This window comes from Mustela nivalis (assembly GCF_964662115.1).
Source record: "Mustela nivalis genome assembly, chromosome: 1".
In the NCBI taxonomy this organism is placed as follows: domain Eukaryota; kingdom Metazoa; phylum Chordata; class Mammalia; order Carnivora; family Mustelidae; genus Mustela; species Mustela nivalis.
This window is the reverse complement of record NC_139020.1, coordinates 158,412,606-158,434,363: the sequence shown is the minus strand read 5'-3', so window position 1 is coordinate 158,434,363 and position 21,758 is coordinate 158,412,606. Positions and strand designations below refer to the sequence as shown.

The window sequence follows — 21,758 nt, the reverse complement described above, 5'->3', positions numbered from 1 at the left end:
ATGCAGGGAAATAAAGATTGCTTGGATGCCAGAAATGGGGAAGCCAGGCAGAGTCAAGCCAACTCCTTTGCAGAGTTCCAGAAAGTCTGTGGAATTAGGGACACCAGATACCTTGGAGATGGGGTCTGGCCACTTGGATCCCATTACTTTCTACCCCACCTGCGCAGCTAGGGGACTCTCTCTGCCCCATCCAAAGAACACAGGAGACTGTCTGTCTGCAGAAAGTGAACCAGGGGCTTGCTGGGGTGAGGGAGCTCGGCCCTTCTGGGGGCAGAAGTGAGGCTCCTTACTGAAAAAGTAAGGAACATGAGAAAGTCTGCACACGGGGTCATGAGACCCCAGTCCCCTTCCCCATACAGAATGGGTCACCAGGAGGACAGCAAAAGGTTCCTCTCTAGTGGAACAGCTTGGCCCTGTGGGATCACCACCAGGAGACCACCCATCCACAAGCCCCACCCCCAGCACAGTTTCATTTTTATGATGTTAAATGTATTAAACTATAATCAATGCAATGCACTCATTGTAAGCATCTACCAGCTAGACAAGTTTCCACTAACTGAACACACGTGTGACCAGTACAAGCCCAAGAAATGGAATACATCAACATCTGGGAAGCCCCCTCACCCCCTCCCAGCCTCTATCCCATTTCAAAGATAACCACTATCCTGACTTCTGGCGGCATAAATTCATTTTGCCTGTTTTTACACATCGTGCAAATGAAACCATGCATGTGTGCTGCATCATGTCTGGCTGCTTTTATTGAATATCATGTTTTTGAGAGTACAAATGTGTGTATACATCATTCATTTTCACTGCTGCTGAGTATCCCGTTGGGGGAATACACTGTTTTATTCTATTGTACTACTGATGAGCATTTGGGTAATTTCCCATCTCTCCTCTTACGGATATTCATTATGTGTTTAATCAGCTTTTAGTGCCTCCCTTTTAACTATGAATAGACAGGCAAGGATCACCCAGAGATAGCCTCTAACATGGAAAATAGAAAGTAAAACAGAGGGTCTCAGAGGGCGCCTGATGCAGGCAGCCAAGCAAAACTTCAAAGAAAAATTGAAATGAATATCTTCAGAGAGATAAGGGAAGATCCAAAAAGGAAACACAGATGCCCTAACAAAGAAAATTCAGAGAACAATGTCTAAGTAGATCTTGGAAATTAAACATGTGGGAACATAAGTTTAAAAATTCAATAGGATGATTGGAAGAGGAAGTTGAGGGAATCTTCCAGAGAGGAAGATAAAATGATAAAAGGGAAGGAATCATGAAATCAGAGCGGCGACCCAGGATGCCTAATGTCTGAATAATAGGAATTCAGGGAAACTATGGAGAGAAAATCATCCAAGAAAACAATAAAAGAGAATATACCAGAATGGAGTAAGTTTAGTTCCCACATTGAAAGACCTCATGAAGGACCCAAGGAATGAAAGACCCATAATGAGGCTCATCACTGTCAAATCTCAGCACAGTAGGCAAGAGACCATAAACGCATCCCAAGGACAAAAACAAATCCCGTGCTGACCAAGAAAGCACTCCCTACAAATTTGAACAAAAAAGCATTTATTTGGAGCAATTCGAATTATAAATTGGGAGACACGGATTCAGGCACCAACTTGACTAGGGCTCTGAAGAAGACACACAGCAGGCGGGGTTATAAAGACGAAGGTCATGAGTTCTCATTCAGGTCCCCTATGCAAAATAGGGATCAGAACAAGGTGAACTGGGATCCACTGGGTGAACATCCAAATGAAGTGTCAAATGGCATTGGCTCCCTTAAAGGGAAGAATGCAAAGGATTCGGCGTCATGAGGAGGAGGGAGTTAAGCCTAGGCTGAGGGTCTGTAGCTGGCAAAAGTTCAGTTTAGGGGCACCTGAGTGGCTCAGTGGGTTAAAGCCTCTGCCTTTGGCTCAGGTCATGGTCTCAGGGTCCTGGGATCCGGCCCCACATCGGGCTCTCTGCTCAGCGGGGAGCCTGCTTCCCCTTCTTTCACTGCCTGCCTCTCTGCCTACTTGTGATCTCTCTCTGTCAAAATAAATAAGTATAATTTTTATTAAAAGTTCAGTTTATTCTGTAAGGATATGCATAAATTTCTCCTTCCTCGTGGCCTCCCGGCCCCTCTTCCCTAGGCTTGCTGGCTCCACTGTGAAGTCTTCTTGCATGACCCAGAGGGGCAAGACCCCTGTGGTGTCCCCCTGCTCTGCAGCAAGCCTGGAGGCTGGAAGACAAGGATCAGATGACCTTGAACGCTGTAGAAGAACATATTCCTCCTTAGAACCCAACACCCAGCCGAGTGATTGTGATTATCAAGTGTAAGAGTAAATCCATACTTTACATACTTTACATTATAAATGTAAAATACCATATTTTTGGACACATAGGGTTTCAACTATTTTGCCTCCTCCATATATATGAATGAAGGAACCTGCCAGAGAAACGTTCAGTCTATACGTGGGCACAACCATGGAAGAAAGAGGCATGGGGACCCCACGCCCATTCTAAGGATGGGACCATGGACCGAAGTGAAGGGAATTTCCAGACCATGAGGAAGGGGCGAGACCACAGCTATAGCCAGTCTAACCATCCAGGTTCCGGGGGGATGTCGTCAAGAAAAAAATCTAAAATTGTGGGTTATGGGTTATGACTGTTTGAATCATAGTAATAGTGACTAAGCAAAAAAAAAAAAAAAAGGACAATTCCAGAGAAGAAAAAATCGCACAAGAAAAAATAAGATTGTGGCATACCATGTGACTCAGCTATGGACAATGCTCACACAACCAGAGCAATATAAACACTGGCTATTGATTTAACCAAAACTTGGGACATAGCCACAAAGGATGGGAGGGAGCGGGGCCACACAGCACGATTTCATAAAGGTGAAGTTCAGCAGACAGTGCCTAATGTTCACATGCTTAGAATTTGCAGAAAGTTCTGTTATTGAGGCAGATGATGATGGGGGACAGAAAAGGCATCTGAAAGAGTTGAAATAGTCAACTTGGGTGTGGACTTGGGTAGGACAGAGGACAAAATTTCTATTTTGAGCTTGAGAATGCCTCGACCTGAGTTTTTAAGCTATACCCATTTCATGGTGTTAAACACTAAGGACAAAAAAGTCTCTATTCACAATTTAATAAAACTAGATATAGCTAACATTGAGGCCCTTTGTCTGAAAATTTTAAAGCTCTCTCTTAAGCAACATTTGGATCAAAGACAAAATCAAAATCCAAATTTGGAATATCCAGGAATACTAAGAACACTCCATAGGAGCTAATGTTCCTCAAAGGAAAATTCATAGCCTTTTTATGTATATTAATTTATATTAACTTATCTTAATTTATATTAATTAATTAATATTAATAAACAAGATGCAACGAAAATAATGGAGCTCTATGTAGCCCCACAATCCTGATAACAATTTCAGTTTATGTGTTTTGTTAACACACCACAAGGCAATTGTCACCAGGGCCTTGGAAGGGCAGGAAAATGCAGGTCTGGGTGCTAGGTCGTTTTAAGCAGGAAGCAGGGCGAGTCTGGACACGGGGCCAGGTTTGCTGGGCATAAGGAAGTAGGAGGAGGCATCATTTTTCCACTTGGGAATATACGAAGATGCTCCCCCACTTCCTGCCCCCAGAGGACCCGACGGCAGGGAACAGGCATCCTGCATGGCCAATGGAGACATCTGGTCCAGATAGCCCAGCACCTTGTGCGTGCAACTCCCTGGCTCAACAGACACCGTCAGAGTCCTTGACTGTAAGCAACAGAAACTCCACAAGTCGACGGTCAGGCACAGCTAACAGGCTTTCCAGGAAAAGAGAGGAGAGCCAGGAGGAAAGGGGACCCAGGCAGGAAAAGCCACATTAGGACCACAGTCACAATCTCACTGCATGCCTGGGTGGCAAGGCCACAGGCGGGCCGGAGCCATGAGCACCAGGCCTGCAGTGCCCCTACCCCGCCAGCAGGTGGCCTGGGCCCAGGCTGCTTGTGAGCAGGGGCGTGTGCCGTTCTGGCTGTGAAGGTGGCTGGGAGAGGGAGCCTCAACCTTCCAGCTCTGAAACGGAAGTCCCACAGACTAGGAGGGGGAGCCGGCCAGCCAGTGGCAGGATGGAAAGGAGAGCAATGAGCACCCCTAGCCACTACCCCCCACACCCCCCAACCCCCGCCGGCCACCACGCAGGCCTGGGAGGACAGCTCTGGGCAGGGACTCAGAAACACTAGAGGAGGGGAGGGCGCCTTCGAATGCCAGCTGTCTTCTACAGCCCATGACCCAGCTTGGACTGTCAGGCCCCCCTGACCTGGGACGTCCTGGGGAGACACCCATGTGCTCACACCTGATAGAGGGCCCCGTGCTCCCCTGGGAAAGCAAGCTTTCCACCCAAACATACATTCATTGGGGGATAGCCTACCAAACAGGAGCAGAAAACAGCCTCCTGATTCTACATGCACAGAATCGGCCACACGGTTCCCTAGGCTGGTGAGGACGGGGCGCTGTGTGGACCCCTCAGCTCTGCAGGCCCAGTGCAGCTCACCCTGGAGGCAGTCCAGGGACACAGCAGGGCTGCTTGCGCAAGCCGGGACAGACGTGCTGAGTGCCCCTGCCCCCAGAGGTGACACAGCCGCAGTCCCTGTCTACCTGTTGGCCCCGGCACGTAACAAGCACCACAGATGGAGCGACTTGAACAACAAACATTCACTTCCTCTCCGTTCTGGAGGCTGAAGGCTGGAGGCTGCGATCCGGTGTGGGCAGAGTTGGCTTCCTCCGAGGCCCCTCTCCTGGGCCTGCAGATGGTGGTCTTCTCCCCGCCATCTCACACGGTCGTCCTTCTGTGTCCTGTCGGGGTCTCCTTTCCTTATAAGGACACCAAATCAGGTTTAACCAGGCCTATGACTTCATGACCTGCCTATGACAGGCCCTATGACTTCATTTCAATTTAATGACCTCTTTAAAATCCGAACTGTGAACAGCCACATTCTGAGGTACCAGGTGAGGTATTTAGGACTTTAGCAGGTAAATTTGGGGGACCATTCAGCCCATACCACTCTGCTCCCCTGGGATTGCCAGACGTAAAGAATAAAAACACGGGACACCCTGTTACATCTAAATTTCAGACAAGCAACAAAAAATGTCCTGTCGTTTATCTGAAGTTCAAACATAGCTGGGTATCCTATATTTTATCTGGTAACTCATGCCTAACAAACCACCCCAAAACTCCAGGGCTCAAAACCGCGACCATTGATGGCTGCCCCAAGGCCTGGAGGTCAGCTGTGTGGGTCAGCCGGCTCTAGGCAGGGTTCAGGGGTTCCTGACTGGGGCAGCTGGCCTCTCTCCCACATGGCCTCTCACAATTCAGCAAGGTGGTCTTGGTTTTCCTCTCGATCCATGAGAAAGTGAACCCCGAAAGGCATCTTGGCCCGGCCTCCAGAGTACGCACAGACACCTCCAGCAGCTACCTCTTGAGGGTCTGCCTGAGTCCCTGGGAGGCCAGATTTCTGGGGCAGGGAAGTGGCCACCACCTCCTCATGGGAGGGGCAGCACAGGAATTGCAGGGAGCTGAGAGATGGGGATGGCTTTGCTGTCCATCTACCTCAGCAGGCTTGGAGCCCGCACCTCTGGACCCAGGGTGACTTCTGCACAGACATGGATGGGGTTTGGACCCAGAGCTCTGGGGGCCAGTCAGGGTGGAAAGCCACAGTCTCAGGGCAGGCGAGGAATGGCCCCCAGGGCAGGGAAGCACAGGATTTCTTGGAGGTACAGAGATGGGTGGAGTTATCCATCGTCCCCCAGAGCCCCAGGAACAGGCTATGGGAACAGCTCATCCTGCCCCAGAAAGGCCATCTGTCCTTGGTGCTGAGGGGAACAGGCCCGGCACAACTGCCTGGCTGCAGGCAGGGGAGGACGCCCCGCTAAGAGCGGGGCCAGTCGTACGCAGAGACCAGGCCTTCATGCGTCACCCACCCATGTGTTCTGCAGCCATTCATGCGGCCCCACTGTGTGCCAGGCACTGTTCCGGGTTCAAGAAGGTATAGCCAGGGACCGAGACAGACAAAATCCCTGCCCTTACAAGGCAGTGAGAACATAAATGGCGGTGACACAGGCTTTGGAGAAAAGGTAAGCAGAGCAGAGATAGAGATCGCTTTAGGGAAAGGCCCTTGGGCGTGCAGTGGCTGGGAGAGCCTCCCTGAGCAGGAGGCCCTGGACGGCAGGGATGGGGAAAGCAGACTAGCCAGCTTTAGAATTACTACCCCGTGCTGTTGAGTTTCTAAAATTCAGGGATTGTAAACAGGGGACACACCCCCTCAGGGTGACACCATTGGTTCTTCCTGCTGCTCCCATCCCAAAGGATCTTTGAGCCCCGCCTGCCAAGAGCTTGGGTAAATTTCTTCTGCTGACTCCAATCCGGCCCACGGTGGGAGGCATTTTGAGAGTCAGTTGCTATGGGAAGTATTTTAACTGGCAGGAATTCAAAAGTCAAGAGTGACTGCCTATCTGCCTTCAAGGACCCCCACCTGGGAGGTTTAATGGGCCCTCGTGGGGCCTGCCAGGAAAGCGCCCCTGGAATGGAGTGGCTCTGTAGCTAGGCAGCTGCTTCCTAATCCAGGCTTACCCTCCTTCTTCCCCTTTGCCTTGATGTGTGAGCAGGACCCCCAGCCGTCCACTGATCCGGGTGGGTGGAGGCAGAAGGGGACAGTCTCAAGGGCGGGCAGTTAAGGGAGGAATACTCTGATCTCTCACCTCCTAGTGGCCGCAATGGCTCTAGGCAGAGACCCCTGTCATGAAAGAGGGTCCCGGGCTGCAGACAGAAATAGAGAGTCTTCTAAAGGTGTACCAGGGCCATGGGGCTGTTGGAAATGCCCCCAAGATTTTTAGAAAGGCCAGCAAGGAGCCTTGATAGTTTGTAAGGAACTGTCAGAGGCTTCAGCAGGGACAGGAACAGTAACACTGCTCAACCACGTTCTACACCCTGGATCACCCACAGAAATAACCATAATCTGCCAGATGGCCAGCTCCAAAGGGGAGCTGCTGGGGAGCCCTCTTGTCTCTCCCACAGGGCTCCAAGAATGGGTGGGAGGTTAGTAAGAGCAAGGGAAGGAAGAGTGAATGGGAAATACTGGGGTAGGGTGGAGACCCCTAACCCCATGGGAGCATGAGCTCCAACCCCAAACCTTCATCACAGGTGTTGGGGGTCAGAGCTTATGGGACTCAGACAATGGGCAAAAATGCTGCTCACAATGTGGTGGTCAGGGGCTGGGGGCCCTGTCCCTGTGCCGGCTTGTTGCACAGAACAGGAACCACTCCGGGGATTTCCAGGGGAAGGTGTTGAACAAGGGGAATGAAGTCCTTGCACCATCCCTAGAAAGGCTGAGATAGGACCCCCACCAGAAGCTTCATTATCCAGAACATTCTGTTGTAACTGACACAAGGATCAGGAAGATATTGGATCTAAAAGCCAAAACTCCAAAGATGAAAAGCAGATCCTAAAAATAACCAGAAAGAAAGAATACCACCTTCAAGGAAAGACCACTGAACTGATGGCCAACCTTTTACAGGTAATGACGGAGGCTATAAAATGATGAGTTAAATCTCCAACGTGCCAAGAGACAATAACTCAGCAGAATCGTGTACTCGGCAAAACACCTTTCAAGAAAGAGGATGGAATAAAATAAAGACGATTTCAAAGGAAAAAAAAGAGTTTTTAAGATCATTGCATGGGCAGCAAAAAAACAAAAAGACAAATCGTGCCTCATGAAAATTAAAAACCTTTGTGCATCAAAGGTCACCATCAACAGAGTAACAGGCAATCCACAGAATGTGAGCAAATATCTGTGAATCACATATTTGATAAGGGACTGACTAATATTCAGAACGTACAGAGAACCACTAAAACCAAGAACAAAAACCAAACAACCCACTTCAAAAATGCACAAAGGACCTGAACAGACATTTCTCTAAAACAGATACACGAATAACAGAGAGGCACAGGAGCAGATGCCCAACATCTCTCAGCATCAGGGAAATGCAAATCAAAACCCCAGTGAGCGATCACCTCATTGGGAGACCCTTGTTAGAAGGGAAAAAAACAACAACCCAGCAAATGCTAAGTGTGAACAAGGTTTTGGAGGACTTCGCTGGTGGGAATGGAAAATGGTGCTGCCACAGTAGAGAACAATCCGGTAGTTCCTCAAATGGTTAAACATGGAGTTACCACTTGACTGAGCAGTCGTGACCCTATACTCCTAGGTACATAGTCAAGGGAAAGGAATATATCTGTCCCATGAAAACTGTGTACACAAAGGGTCCCAGCAGCTTTCCACATAATAGCAAAGAGTGGAAACAAACCAAGTGTCCATCAGCTGGGGAAAGGATAACTATTTTGTGGTCTGTGCATGCAACGGAAGATGATCAGCCATGAAAAGGAATGAGGGGCAGACACACGTTACGTATGACACGGATGAACCTTGGAAATGTAACGTGGAAGGAAGCAGCCTGGCACAAAAAGCCACATACTGCACAATTCCACTTATACGAAAAATCTAGAACAGACATCTCTGGAGACAGACAGTTGATGAGTAGTTCCAGAAGCTGGGGGCAATGCAGGGAGCAGGAGGTGGATGCAAAGGGTGTAGGGTTTCTTCTGAGCCCATGAAAATGTTCTAAAGTTGACTAGAGTGACAGCCATACCATGGGTGAATATACTAAAAAGCACTGAATTGTACACCCTCAATGGGTAAATTGTATGATATGTGACTCACAGCCCAAGGAAGTGTTTCCTTACTTCCCCAGTTCTCACCCCAAATTCACATATGCTTCACCCATACAGAGCCACCCTGTACAGTTGTGCAGGTTATGTAGTACACAACTCCATGGGCACCTTTAGCATAGACCGCATACATAGCCTCAAGCCTTTTGTCACACACTCAGAAAATCAAGAACCCCTCTGGTTAGCAGAAATCATTCTTCTTAGAGAACTCTTTATAAGCAGCTGGCAATAAGACAGACACCACACACACACACACACACACACACATACACATACATGCACAAAGCATATTCTTTCATCCCTAGAAAATTAGTCTAATCCCACTCTGTCCAATAGAAATACGATGTGAGCCAGAAATGTAATTTAAAATTCTCTAGAGGCCATATTTTAAAAAGTTAAAAGGCACAAGTAAAATTAAATTTAATAACATATTTTACTTAACCCTGTCAATCCAATATATTATCACTTCAACATATAATCCATGTAACCAATTTTAATGAGATATTTCACAGCAAATGTGGAATATTTACTCACAGCACGTCTCAGCTCAGACTATAGAGTGCGCGCGCTTAGAACCCTCAGTGACCACACGCAACCAGGGGCTATCGCATCAAACAGCACTGCACTCTAAATCACAACAGCAGGTAGATTTTTTTTTTTAATTTTTAAAAGATTTTATTTTATTTATTTGACAGAGATCACAAGTAGGCAGAGAGGGAGATAAGGAAGCAGGCTCCCTGCTGAGCAGAAAAACCGATGTGGGGCTTGATCCCAGGATCCTGGGATCATGACCTGAGCCAAAGGCAGAGGCTTTAACCCACTGAACCACCCAGGCGCCCCATCACAAGAGCAGGTAGATTCGAGCAAGACCGGGAACAAAGAATTTGTTGGCAAATGTCACCAAAGGCCAGAGTAGATTAGTACTAGTTCAGGCATAGCTGGATCCAGGAATTTAATCTCTCTCTCCCCTCTCCTTCCTTCCCTTTGTCCTCCACCCTCCCCCCATCTCCCTCTCTCCTCTCTATCTCTTACCTCCACCTCTCTCTCCTGTGTCTATCATCTCTTGGCGCTGCACTCCTCTGAGTTGGCTTCACATTTAGGCAGGCTCATGAAGTGCCCCCCCCACCCCCAACCTGCCCTTGGTTTACAAGCTAACCCCATATCAAAGTGCATTTTCTCTTTTCAACAGTTTGGGGGGGAGAGGGGAGGGAGGAATGGTCCCTGCTCAGGTGATAGGCTAAGCCTGACCAGAGGAAAAAGGTGCCCTGATTGGCTGATAGGTGTCATGTGTCAGCCAGAAGGTGTGGCCAGTCCCACTCCTGTATCTGTACTAGGATGGGGACTAAGGACTGGAGGCAGTGGGCAAAGACCGCAGGTCTCCACTCTGCATGCTAGCCTGGCGTGGTCTCTAGGGTTGTGTGCACAGCTCTGCTCAGGTATTTTTGTTAATGCATCTTCTTAATTGTCTGTAGCTTATCTAATCTTGATCCCAAGCTTCCACCCTACTGGGAAGCAGGAAAAAAACAAACAAATAACAATTCAATTTAGTGATATTTAAACAATCTCTTTTATTTTAATACAGTCTCTTTTGGAAAAATGTTAAATCCAGGTCACAGTTCACCTTCCTAACAGGGCTCTTCCTCCCTTTTCTTCCTTCATCCCAAGATGGCACTGGGGTCTAAGGCAGAGCTTATAGGGCTTCCTGACACTAGGGAAGGGAAGTCAGTACTTCTGCCACCCTCCAGTGAAAGTGCTTCGCCCATGCAGAACCACCTTGGGCAGTTGTGCAGGTTGTGCACTGCACAACTCCATGAGCAACATTAGCATAGATACAGTGTATGCAATTCTCTCTGGTTGTGTGGGCAGCAGCCTTGCTCCCACTCACCTTGGCTTTTCAGCCTCAGTCCTCAATGAATGCCTCAGCTTTTGGACATGAGCTTCTCCCTTGCCAAGACTCTGGATGCTACTCTGCTCCCCCACCCCACCTCAGCAGCTTTTTCTTCCTGACTCCTCACTTCCGTTCTTCTAGCTCTGCCCATGGTGGTAGGAGTGACTGAGTCCTCTCTGCATCACAACTTAGCTTGTGGCCCGCAAGGCAGCTGAAGGGGCATTGGAATGACCCTCCCCAATGCCCATTGCCTCATGATGGCCTTGTACGGTAAGTGGAAGCTGCTGCCACACATAATGCAAGATTCCTTTGTTCTGGGATAAGGAGGTTTCCAGGCTGTGAAGACATGCCTGTGTGTATCTCCAGCACACTCCCTGTGACTCTTCCACAAGCCTTCTGATACAGTCCTGCCACCCACCCTGGCAGGGCCCACTGGAGCTGTTCTCCCATTGCACAGATGAAGAATTTGAGGCCACCCTGATCGCATGGCGCCAAGTGCCAGACCCTGGATTCCAGGCCAGGAAGGCCTCTTCCCCCTTGTAGACTGATCATTTAAAAAGGAATTTGTGCCTTGAAACCTGTTTGTAGATCATTTGTTCCAGCAAAAAAAGAGTGGCCTTTCTGGCTCTCTTGCCTGGTGGAAACACAACAGGGCTTCTGTGTTCTCCCCTCTGTTGTTTCAGGCCCTGAGAATATGCAAAGAATGACAGGAATGCCACACACCTGGCTGTGTAATGTCAGAGAGACCAGGCCCCCTGGGAGCTATCATCTAACTCAGGAGCAGACACCCTGGGTGGGCATGCTCTGTGTGTGGGGGGGGGGGTGCTTCCGGCAGCAGGGGGGCATGGAAACCACAGGAAGGAAGGAGGAAAAGCTCTCTCGGGCTGCTGAGGGGGGGCACTGAATGAGGAGGGACACCCCGGCACCAGGCCAGCCTGCAGGTCTGCTAAGGCTGGGCATCTAAACGGTGTGGGATGGGCAACTTAGGTGCTGTGTGACACTTCTGGGCAGGGCAGATCTACAAACAGGTTTCAAGGCACAAATTCCTTTTTAAATGATCGGTCTACAAGGGGGAAGAGGCCTTCCTGGCCTGGAATCCAGGGTCTGGCACTTGGCGCCATGCGATCAGGGTGGCCTCAAATTCTTCATCTGTGCAATGGGAGAACAGCTCCAGTGGGCCCAAAGGCAGACCTGCCCTGTGAGTGTCCTCCCAGGTGACATTCCGTCAGACAAGGAACAGGGCCAGAGAGGGAACGTTACACAAGGGGTGAGGCGAAGGGCATAGGAGGCAGAATCACCTGGCTAGAGGATAGTGGGTGGGAGTGCTGGGCTGCTGGTGGTGCCCCGCTGGGGGGCATCTGCCCTGGGGAGAAGCAGGGACTTCCCTGCTCCTACCCCAGCTCCATCCAGGGCAGCTGGCCAGGGACCCTGGAAGCAGAATTCTCAGGCTTCTTGATGGGCTGGGGCAGGGCATGGTCCCAGAGGGTCTGAGAGCCACATCTGTGCCTGCAGGAGCCCTGGCCTGCACTTCCTAGCTTCTCAGACAGGACTTCATGTGGACAGCTACTGCTCCAGAAGGTCATATTATTTTTACTTTCATTGTATTATTTTTATAGTCACCTTCTACCTAATGGCAAGTGATCTTGGTCATCCACTTGGGATAGTGCCGTCAAGTTTTGCTTTCCATAACTTCTTCAAGCTAAAATAGGAAGAGTGTATTTAAAGAAAATTAGAAAATTTCCAGGGGCGCCTGGGTGGCTCACTGGGTTACATGTCTGCCTTTGGCTCAGGTCATGATCTCAGGGTCCTGGGATGGAGTCCCACTTAAGGCTCTCTGCTCAGTGGGGAGCCTGCTTCTCCCTCTGCCTCTGCCTAGCCCTCCTCCCGCTCATGCTCTCTTGTGCTCTCTCTTTCAAATAAAGCAAAAAAGTCTTAAAAAAGAAAAAAAAAAAACACTCCAGGTAGGTGGGTAGAAGGACTGAGTACACAGCCGAGATGAAGGGAGACCCTGAGGCAGTGGGACACCTGGGGCCATGACAGGAAAGGGCAGGCTGAGGCTGGGCTCCTGTTCAATGTCAGGGTCCTGTGCACTCCTGGCAGGGAAGTGAGGGGTCCTGCTGGCATGGAACCCCAACCCTGAGCCATCAAGCTTCCAGATCAAGAACTGTTTTACGGCCACAAGGGGCCAGAGTGTGTGGCACACCCGCCCCACACGCACACTGCCTCAGAGGTTCCGATTCTCCCCAAGAAATGGGTTAAAGAAGACGGAGCGCCTGTCGTGGGAGCTGAAGGGGATGTGAAAGCGAACGGGTTCCTGGGGGTCCTCATTCAAACAAACCATCTGTGAAGATGCGGCTTTGAGACAATTGAGGAAATTTGAATACGCAAACACTAATTTTGTTAGTGTGATAATGACACGATGGTTATATAAAGAAAAAATGTGTATTTTTTTTTAACATTTATCTATTTATTTCAGAGAGCGAGAGCAAGCATGAGCAGGAGGGGCGCACAGAGACTCCCAAGCAGGCTCCCCACTGAGGGCAGAGCCCGACATGGGGCTCTGGGGCTCTATCTCATAACCCTTAGGTCGTGACATGAGCCAAAAACCAAGAGGTAGATGCTTAACCCACTGAGCCACTGGGCACCCCTCTCTTCATCTATTAACAAAGCAAAGAAAGGCTCACGAACCAAGAAGAGAGAGGTTTTGAAAGCTGGCCTTGGAAAGGCTTTACCTGCCTGTGAGGACATGGATGCTGGGGCTGGAGGAACTGGCCGAGTTCCAGTGCTGGCCTGCGGGGCCCAGAGACACAGGACCTAACTGCCCGGGGCTGGTGTTTTGTCTGGGCAGGGCTGGGCTGGAGGCTTTGGAGCTGCCCTGGCTCAGTGGGGCAGACCTGCCCACAGATGGCAGTGCACTGCTGGCCAGGAGCCAGGGGCAGAGGAAGTGGGAAGCAGGAGGTAAGGCAGGCTAGAGACATCTGTGGGGAGGTGAGAGGTTCCGTCCCAGGGGGAGGTGTCCAGAGGGCAGTCCGATGAGAACAGAGGTGTGAGGCCACCAGCACTGCCACTGAGGGAGCAGATGGGACCACCAAGCCCCGGAGACAGAGTTCTCCAGTTCCGGAATGGTCTGTGGCCCTCCTAGCACACAGTAAAGCTCAGATTCTTTTTTAAAAATTGTTTTCTATAAGGGCGCCTGGGTGGCTAAGTCGTTAAGCATCAGCCTTCGGCTTGGGTGGTAGACTCGGGTCCCACAGTGGGCTTCCTCCTCAGCGGGATCTGCTTCTCCCTCTGCCTACCGCTCCCCTGCTTGTGCGCTCTCTTTCTGATAAATAAATAAATAAATAAATAAATAAATAATTTTCTATTATTTTTAATGGGTACAAACAGACATAACAAAGTTTACCATAACCATGTGAGGGGCATACTTCAGTGGTACCAAGTACATTCACACTGCAGTGCCACTGTCCCCACCGTCTATCTCCAGGATGTTTTCATCTCCCCAGGCAGAAACTCTGCCCCAATCGAACAATTCCTGTGTCCCCTCCCGCCACCCCCGGTGGCCACCACGCCATCTCCTGTGTCTGTGCGCCTGACGACTCGAGGTCCCTCACGTGACGGCAATGACAGAGTATGCTGACGGCCATCTGGGCGGCTTCCCCTTCTGGCGATTGTGAGTGGTTGTGCAAATACCTTTTCAAGTCCCTGCTTTCAGTTTGTCTGCATATCTGCCCAGAAGTGGAACAGCTGGATTCTGTGGAAGCTTATGTTTAACCTTTTAAGGACTCTCCAGAACATTCTCCACCATGGCTGTACCACCTTCCACTCCTGCCAGCACAGCTCTAGAGTTTCCATTTCTCCAAACCCTCTGACACTCAGAGGCTCAGTCTCATTCTAAGTTCCTGCTTCAACATCACACAGCTGAAGAAAAAGGAGGGCTGGATTGCCAGTGGAAGTGGGTGGAGGGAGAAGGATGGTGTCAGTGGGGTACTCTGGTAGGTGGGTAGGATTGGGGGGCAGGGATGGATCCATAAGGGGTGTGTGTATGGGTGAGTGGGGGGGAAGACTGGGGTGGGAGGGGGTCGGTGGGGGTGGAGGAGAGTGACATCACTCAGGCCAGAGTAGTCCCGGAAGCTCTAGCCAACCCCATCCCCAGCCCTGGGGGGGTCCCCACTCCAGCCCTCTTGTGAAAATCTTTCTGAGCTAGGGACTAGAACGTATTATCATGCAATGTGTGCTTGGGGTTGATCACCCCTCATGGTCAAAGACGTGTAACTGCCTCCCTATTACCCACCTCGGTGCCTGGCCCCACCCATCACCTGGCAGGGTTCCCTGGTATCCTGGGCAGCCTCCGGCCAGATATCCCCCTCAACCAAGGTCACGTGGGCAGCAGAAGCTGGGGGGCAGGCAGGACTCAGGTATTTTAACTGCATTTCAAGTGGGCAGTCAGCAATTAATTATGGGCCCCCGGGGAAGCAGCTGTATAATCACAGAAATGCCCAAGGCACTTCTGACTATGCATCGCCTCGGGGGTCCTGCACACAGACAGGGCCAGAACTTACAAACTCCACGAGACTCACTTCTCCTCGAATGCCCAGGTCTCCACAGTTTGCAAACCCCTGAGGTGCAAAATGGAAATAGGATCTGAGTCTGGCCAATCAGAGCACCTCGTCCTTTAGGTCAGAATGATTGGTTAAAATAGAGACAAGTGTGCTGAAGTTGGCTAATGAAATCCCTACCCCAACATGTGCTGACCAAAGGTGTTTTCTTTCCACTGTGTTGCTGGGTTGGTAAGTCTACAGCTGCTGGGCAGCTATTGGTGCCTCCCACTTGGGAAGAGCCTGCCTAAGAATGAACCCATACAGATGACAGAGAAGAAGACAGATTCCTCAAGCCCTCATGGAGCTCCTGGATCCAGCTGTGCCTGAAACTAGCAAGACACACCCTTGGAGTTTTCTATTACATGAGCCAACCAGTTCCTTTCATGGCTAAAGCCAGTTTAGGTTACGTTAAGTTTAGGTTAAGTTAAGTTAGTTAAGTTAGGTTAAGTTCTTTATAATGGAAGAAAGATGTGCTGGGTTATTTGTCCAAGTGGTTTTCAGCTGGAAGCAGCAATGATGGCTGGAAAGTTGATTTCTCCAGCTAAATAATAAGACCCCAAGTAAATTGATAGTCTGAGTTTGAATCCTGGCTCTGGCACTGACAGCTCCGTGTTTGGGGGCAAGTAATTGATCTCTCTCTTTGTCCCCAGGTCCTCAGCTCTCAGATGTGGCTACAATGCTAGCAGCGTCTATTGGTCACTATAGTCTGGGCTGTCTCCCGAATGCCCAGTTTGAGGTTGTTTTGTGCTCAAGCCCTTTGTGCAATGCAGGCTGGCTAGAGGTCCTGCTCTCCAGAATCCTCCCTGCAGAACAACTAGATGCCCAACGTAGAAGTGTCCCAAGCCATCCCACTGACCATCCAGTGACCATGATGAGCCACATGACCCCACCCAGCCCATTTTCAGAAGGGCCACCCATGCCTCATGAAGCAGCACCATCTGACATGCTCCCGGGTGTGCAGGAAGGCCCCAAAGGGGCACAGAGGGCCCAAGGCCCCTCGGGGACATCTGCAGGAGCCTCCCACGTGGACTCTAGCTCTTGCAGCTTCTGATTCTCTAGCCTCGTGGCTGCCCAAGTGCAAACCAGAGCTTCGCCCCTCTGCCGTCCACAGCCCCACTGACATGCCCTGCTCAGTGCACCCCATAAACCCTGGTATTAATAGCTGATGATTTTAATACCCTGGATGAGCCAATGTGTGCAGCAATCAGAAGGCGCCTGCCTCCCCCCAACACCGCCCCCTGCACCATGCTCGCTGTGTAATTACGCGTGATCACAGTGCAGTGAGCGCTGATTACGACTCAGAGGCCATCGCTTGCTTTCGGGCTCGTGGGACTGGAGCCCCCGGCAGCCTAACGAGGGTAATTGAGGCAGGGCTGATTGTGCCGGAAAGCTGGAGGGGACTGAGCCATGAGAACAGGCCACGTCACACCCCGAACAGGACGCATTTGCTAAATTTGTTTCCGATGCAATTTCATGGTGATTACACTGATTTCTCTTTAGTAATTGAGCCTGGCGCTGAGCTCAATGCCTGCAGCCCGGCTGTCAGGACGGGCCCATTTTGGAGCAGGAGGTATTGATTATGATTTATGGACCACTGTCAGAGCCCTCAGAAAGGAAAGACAGTGCAGGAAGGCGGGCGGAGATAGCTGCTAGGGCTCTCTGGGAAATTCCCTCCTGATAGGCTGTGGCTGGATTTTGCTCCGGCTCTGTCACTTCTCACTGTGTGGCTTTGGGCAGTACCTGTGTGCCCCCAAGTCCCCATCTGTTGAGGTAAGAAGCCCTAACCCACAGAGGTCCACCAGCCATGCTCGGACAGCAGCTGGGTTACAAGCCCTCCATCCACAGGAATGTCCTTTGGGGACATGTCCCACCTATCCCACCCAGAGACAGGCCTGCTGCTTCCAAAATCACCACTGCTGATCCCCCATACCTACTCTCTGGGTCAGCAACAGCCATCCCTGTTGGGCCCTGGAGGGGATGGGCCTTGAGACAGGGCCGCTGGGCAGAGCCACACACCTGCAGAGGCTGCACCCACATGGTTTTCATCAGAAAAGTACTAGCCCAGGGGGCCTGGGTGGCTCAGTCTTTAAGCCTCTGCCTTCAGCTCAGGTCATGATCTCGGGGTCCTCGGATTAAGCCCCACATGGGCCTTCCTGCTCAGTGAGAAGCCTGCTTCTCCCTCTCCCACTCCCCCTGCTTGTGTTCCCTCTCTCACTGTGTCTCTCTCTGTCAAATAAATAAAATCTTTAAAAAAAAAAAATACTGGCCCAAGTCCTCATGGGATGGAAGAGTGTATCTATGCTGCAGAGGCCAACATTCCCTACTGGGTTCCTCAGCTGCAGGGTTCCCAACATGAAGAAAGCTCCTGGCTGAGAGTCTGGTCAATGGGGCTCCCAGCCCTCCCTGTTCAAGGAGGCCTGGAATCCCCGGGGCGGCTGGGCCCCTCCGGGCTTTCTGGAGTGGAGTCTGCATCTCGGCAAGGCCCCCCAGGAACCAGAGCTCCAAGCCAGGTGTTCCTAAGTCGGCTGCCCAGGAGAAGCACCGGGAGAAACTCTGGTTAGTCATGAGTGGGGTCCCCAAGGGGCTGAGGCCTCAGTGACCTTCCATCTCGCTGGTGGCTCCAGGGTGCATCCGAGGTCCCCAGATACCCAGGCCGGGGCAAATTGGTGGGGGCCAAGAGCCTCCTCTTGCGGGCAGTTCTGGAGTGATGGGGCCGTGCTGGTGTGAACCCCACTGGGGAACGTCAGGCACCCAGCCCAGCAGGCAAGGGGCCTGGTGCCACACAGGCAACAAGGCTGGAGCGTGGGGTGCACCTGCTGGGCCACAGGCCCAGCCCCCGAGCGCTCCCAGCAACCAACACTTGAAGCCAAGAGGTTTAGCAAAAATGTTTAATCTCTCCTTAATGTGTGTGTGTGTATTTACAAGTACTAAATCTGAAGAACAGTAAAATAGGAAATAGCCGTATATTTACACAATCCGCGGGCGACCGCCCCGCCAGCCGCGCTGCTCCTGCAGGACAGCGATAGCTGGGCAGGCAGCTCCGGCCCGCCAAGTGATCACTCTTCTTTTGGGTGGGGGCTCTGTGGTGTTAAAGGACAGCTAATTGTGGGCTTCGTCTTAAAAATATCTTTCTTTCTCTCTAAATATATCTATTCTAGCTTGTGTAGCACCAACGACGTGAGCCATCAGATCCAGAACTGGGGAACTGGGGTGGGGGTACTCTGAGCAAGGCCAAACTAGGGAGGGCAGGAGGGAGGTTTGGGGCCATCCGTCTGGGCCCCCCGGTCCCTCTTCCCCAGTCCCCAGTCCCGGCCCCTCAGGCCCTGGGTTGGGGAGTACAGGACAAGCTCGAGGTATATGGAGAGACCAGGCTCCCAGACCGAGGTGTGAGTCGTCTGGGGGCACTCCTGAGACCCTGCGGATTGGGGAAGGGCAGGGAAGCACAGAGAAGGCCAGGCAGGGGGGCGGAGAGGCGTGGCCTACAGCAGGCAACAGCAGCAGTGTCTGGGACAGGCTGGGAGCCCTTGCTTCCCACACTGAGGCCTGGATCCCCCGAGCCCTGGGGCAGCAGAGAGGCCTTCCAGGCAAGGGAGCCCACCCTCGTTGCACAGAGCAGGGCTTCAATTCCAGGCCCCTGCCAGGCCCCCGTGCCAGTGCCTGGAGTGAGAGCCCCTGCCAGAGGGATGTGCAGAGGTGCCGGCAGGGTGCTACAGAGTTGGGAGGGTCTTGGGAAGTAGTGATGAGGAAGAGGCAGGGCCTAACAGCATGTACCAGCAGGAAGGCCAGCAAAGAACCTGCTGCAGGGGTGAGGCAGGCTGGGGACCAGCTCCATGGGCTCGCATGTAAACAGGTCCTGCTAAAGTGCTTGGCCTCCCTCTGCTACCACTGCCCTGCCTGCCCACCGTCCAGGTGACAAGGGCACAGGGAAGGCCCCACCCTTGAACCTGTTGCCTCACAGAGGCAGGCACAGGAGGCTTGGCTCTGCGGGGACCAGGGAGGGCAGAGGAAGGGGCCAGAACTGGATTCTGAACAGAGGGACACAGGGGCTGAGGAGCCCCAGCCTGACCCTCATGGAAGTGGAAGAACGGGGGTTTCGCAAAGAAGCCGGCACCCTGGGAAGACTTTCTGCGGGGGAGGGGAACGGAGGCTTGGCCCCAGGCACTGCCAGGCGACATCAGAGGGGAGGCAGGAGTGTACTGGGGGACGACAATCTAGGCCAAGGCGAGTGGCTACCAAAAGACAGCCAGATCTCCAGCCAGACCAGCCTCAACTTGGCTGCCAAGGAACGAGTCCACAGGGGCTGCGCTGGGGCAGGGGGCTGGCCTGAAATCCAGCAGGGCACACACTGCAGCAGGAGGCCCAAGCCCTGCCCGGTGCCCGTTGGGACCCCCTGTCTGGCCTGTTCCAGCAGCTTCCTGCACCAGGAGCGCTCAGCCTTCATGGAGCTCCCCCACGGAAGGAAGCAGCCCTTGACCTGATCTCCAGGGTGTGGCTCACGCTGCTTAGGAGGGGGGACCCCAAGACGGGCAGCCCGTGGGCGCAGGGCTGGCCACAGTTAGCTGTCCCTTAAAGTCCATGGGAATCTTGAGTACCGTCAAAAAAGTGAACATGAAAAGGGGCCGGGCCGCTTGTTTGCGCTCACAAGTGACTGATTAATTAAAAAAAACATAAAAAAAGGGGTCTAACAACCTCTAGTATTCAACACTTGCAGTTTTAAAAAGTTCAAGTCAGACTAAACGCTAGCACGGTCATGCAGGAATCCACGGCCCCGCGCCCTGGAAGCTCGAGGGGCCGGCGAGTTCTCTCCTCTGTACGTCACAATGAAAACAGGGTGGCCCGCAGGTCGGGTGACAGAGGCCTTGGGGGCACGCCACTCAGGGAGGCCCTGGCCACTTCCACGACCATTTGGTATTGCTTTCCCACTGCCTCAACTTCCTTATTCTACTTCATAAAATTTCTCCTCCTCCAGTTAACTGTACAGGACCCCACTGGGGCTGGAAACTGAGGCTAGAGCCACATATATATATATGTGTGTGTATATATATATATGTACAGAGTTCTTTTAATTAAAAATGTGTTTTTTCTTGCTCACTGAGGGCCGGATGGGCAGAGCTGACCTCCTGGCCCTCTGGTCACTGTGTCCTACTCCCAGGGGCCCTGCCACAGCCCCGAGTGCCCACCCAGAGAGTTCCCCTAAAAAAAAAACCCAAAACAAGTCCCCCAGATGTCCCGCCGCCTGTGAGGGGCACTGCAGAGATGCTGGACTGGCAGCCGCTGAAGGTGGGCATGGAGAGCAGGGGACACAGAGGGGTATGAGGGAGAAGGGTGGCCGGGGGCTGCTCCCAAGCCCCACGCGGCCGGGGAGAACACAGCCCACCCAGGGGCTGGTGCCAGGAGCGGCGTTGCGGGGGAATAAATAATGGGAACGTGCGCTCATGGCCCAGAGCCCCAGGCCCCAGTGGCTCCCAGAGGCACAGCCCTGAGGACAGGAGAGGAGTCACCGAGTCCTTCTGGAAGTCATGCAGGGGCGCTGAGCGAGCCATTCTGCAGCCCCTCCATAGGAGGGAGCTGGGGCCTGTCTGGGCGAGGTTGACGTGGCGCTCCGGCCTCGGCCGCGGCCGCGGAGAGCACGCGGTGAATTGGGAGGACGGTGGTGGTGGTGCAGCAGCAAGCGTTGGGGGTGCCAGACGCAGCAGGTGGGCAGCGGCAGGGGGACGACTTCAGCTCCCCTTGGCCGGGCCCCCGGCATTCGGCCTCCCCCCGGGGATGCCATCCGGGGCCCGGGCCTCCCACTCCACACAGGACGCCAGGAACAGCGGTGGCCCTCCTTGCCCCTCGTCCTGGCCCTTCTGACCTCAGCAGCACAGCCTCGAGGAGATGGACCAGGCCGGCTACCCCCTTCCCAGAGGGCTCCAGCCATACCCCCAGGTCCTTGGTGGTCACCCTCTCCTCCTGAGAAGTCCCTGGTCACACCAGGGCTCCCCCCACCCGCCCTGTGGTGAGCAGCTCTGGGCACAGGAGGTGCTGCAGGCACTGTCACCCACACCACGAAGAGTCGGGGCCCTCGCCAGGCAGGAAGAGGAGGTGGAGGGCCAGGAGGATGCTGGACCACACGCCTGGCCCCGAGCGCCCTGGCATAGGCACAGTTGGGGGCGAGGCTGCCTCCGAGGCCTCCCAGCTCAGGCTGCCGGACAGAGGCCACCCATGCGGGCCCTCTTGCTCAACTCCCGCTGGGCGGTGACGGCCAAGGGTCTCAGCTGCTCAGGGCCATCGTGTCCACCACCTGCTCCAGCTTGCTCCGGAGCCGCTGCCGCCGCGCCTGTTCGTCCTTCTCCAGGGCTGTCAGGATCTATGGCAGGAGGCGGGGCGTCAGCAGGCCTGGCCGGGGCTGCCTACTCCCATGGGGTGGGTACACGGAATCTCAGAGTGGGGGCTGTCCAGGAAGCAAGTCACCCTGCCACAACCCGCAGGGACTCTGGAGCCAGCACCGCGCTGAGGGTCCTGGGT

The 21,758-nt window shown here is 52.7% G+C and overlaps 1 protein-coding gene and 1 long non-coding RNA gene across 2 annotated transcripts in view; both read right to left on the bottom strand.

The window, feature by feature from the left end:
- Window positions 1–1,543: 1,543 nt before the first annotated feature.
- On the bottom strand, window positions 1,544–9,903 carry LOC309872650. The gene is made up of 3 exons (XR_014316037.1): window positions 9,798–9,903; window positions 4,640–4,855; window positions 1,544–2,227 (listed from the first exon to the last, which is right to left on the bottom strand). It is a non-coding gene; the product is annotated as an uncharacterized lncRNA (long non-coding RNA).
- An 8,222-nt stretch (window positions 9,904–18,125) lies between these two features.
- PLXNA1 (plexin A1) overlaps window positions 18,126–21,758 on the bottom strand; it is a 49,444-nt gene continuing 45,811 nt past the window's right edge. The window contains exon 32 of the mRNA XM_082746908.1: window positions 18,126–21,600. Within this exon, the coding sequence (XP_082603034.1) occupies window positions 21,505–21,600 (96 nt within the window). The 3' untranslated portion in view covers window positions 18,126–21,504. The remainder of the gene's footprint in view (window positions 21,601–21,758) is intronic.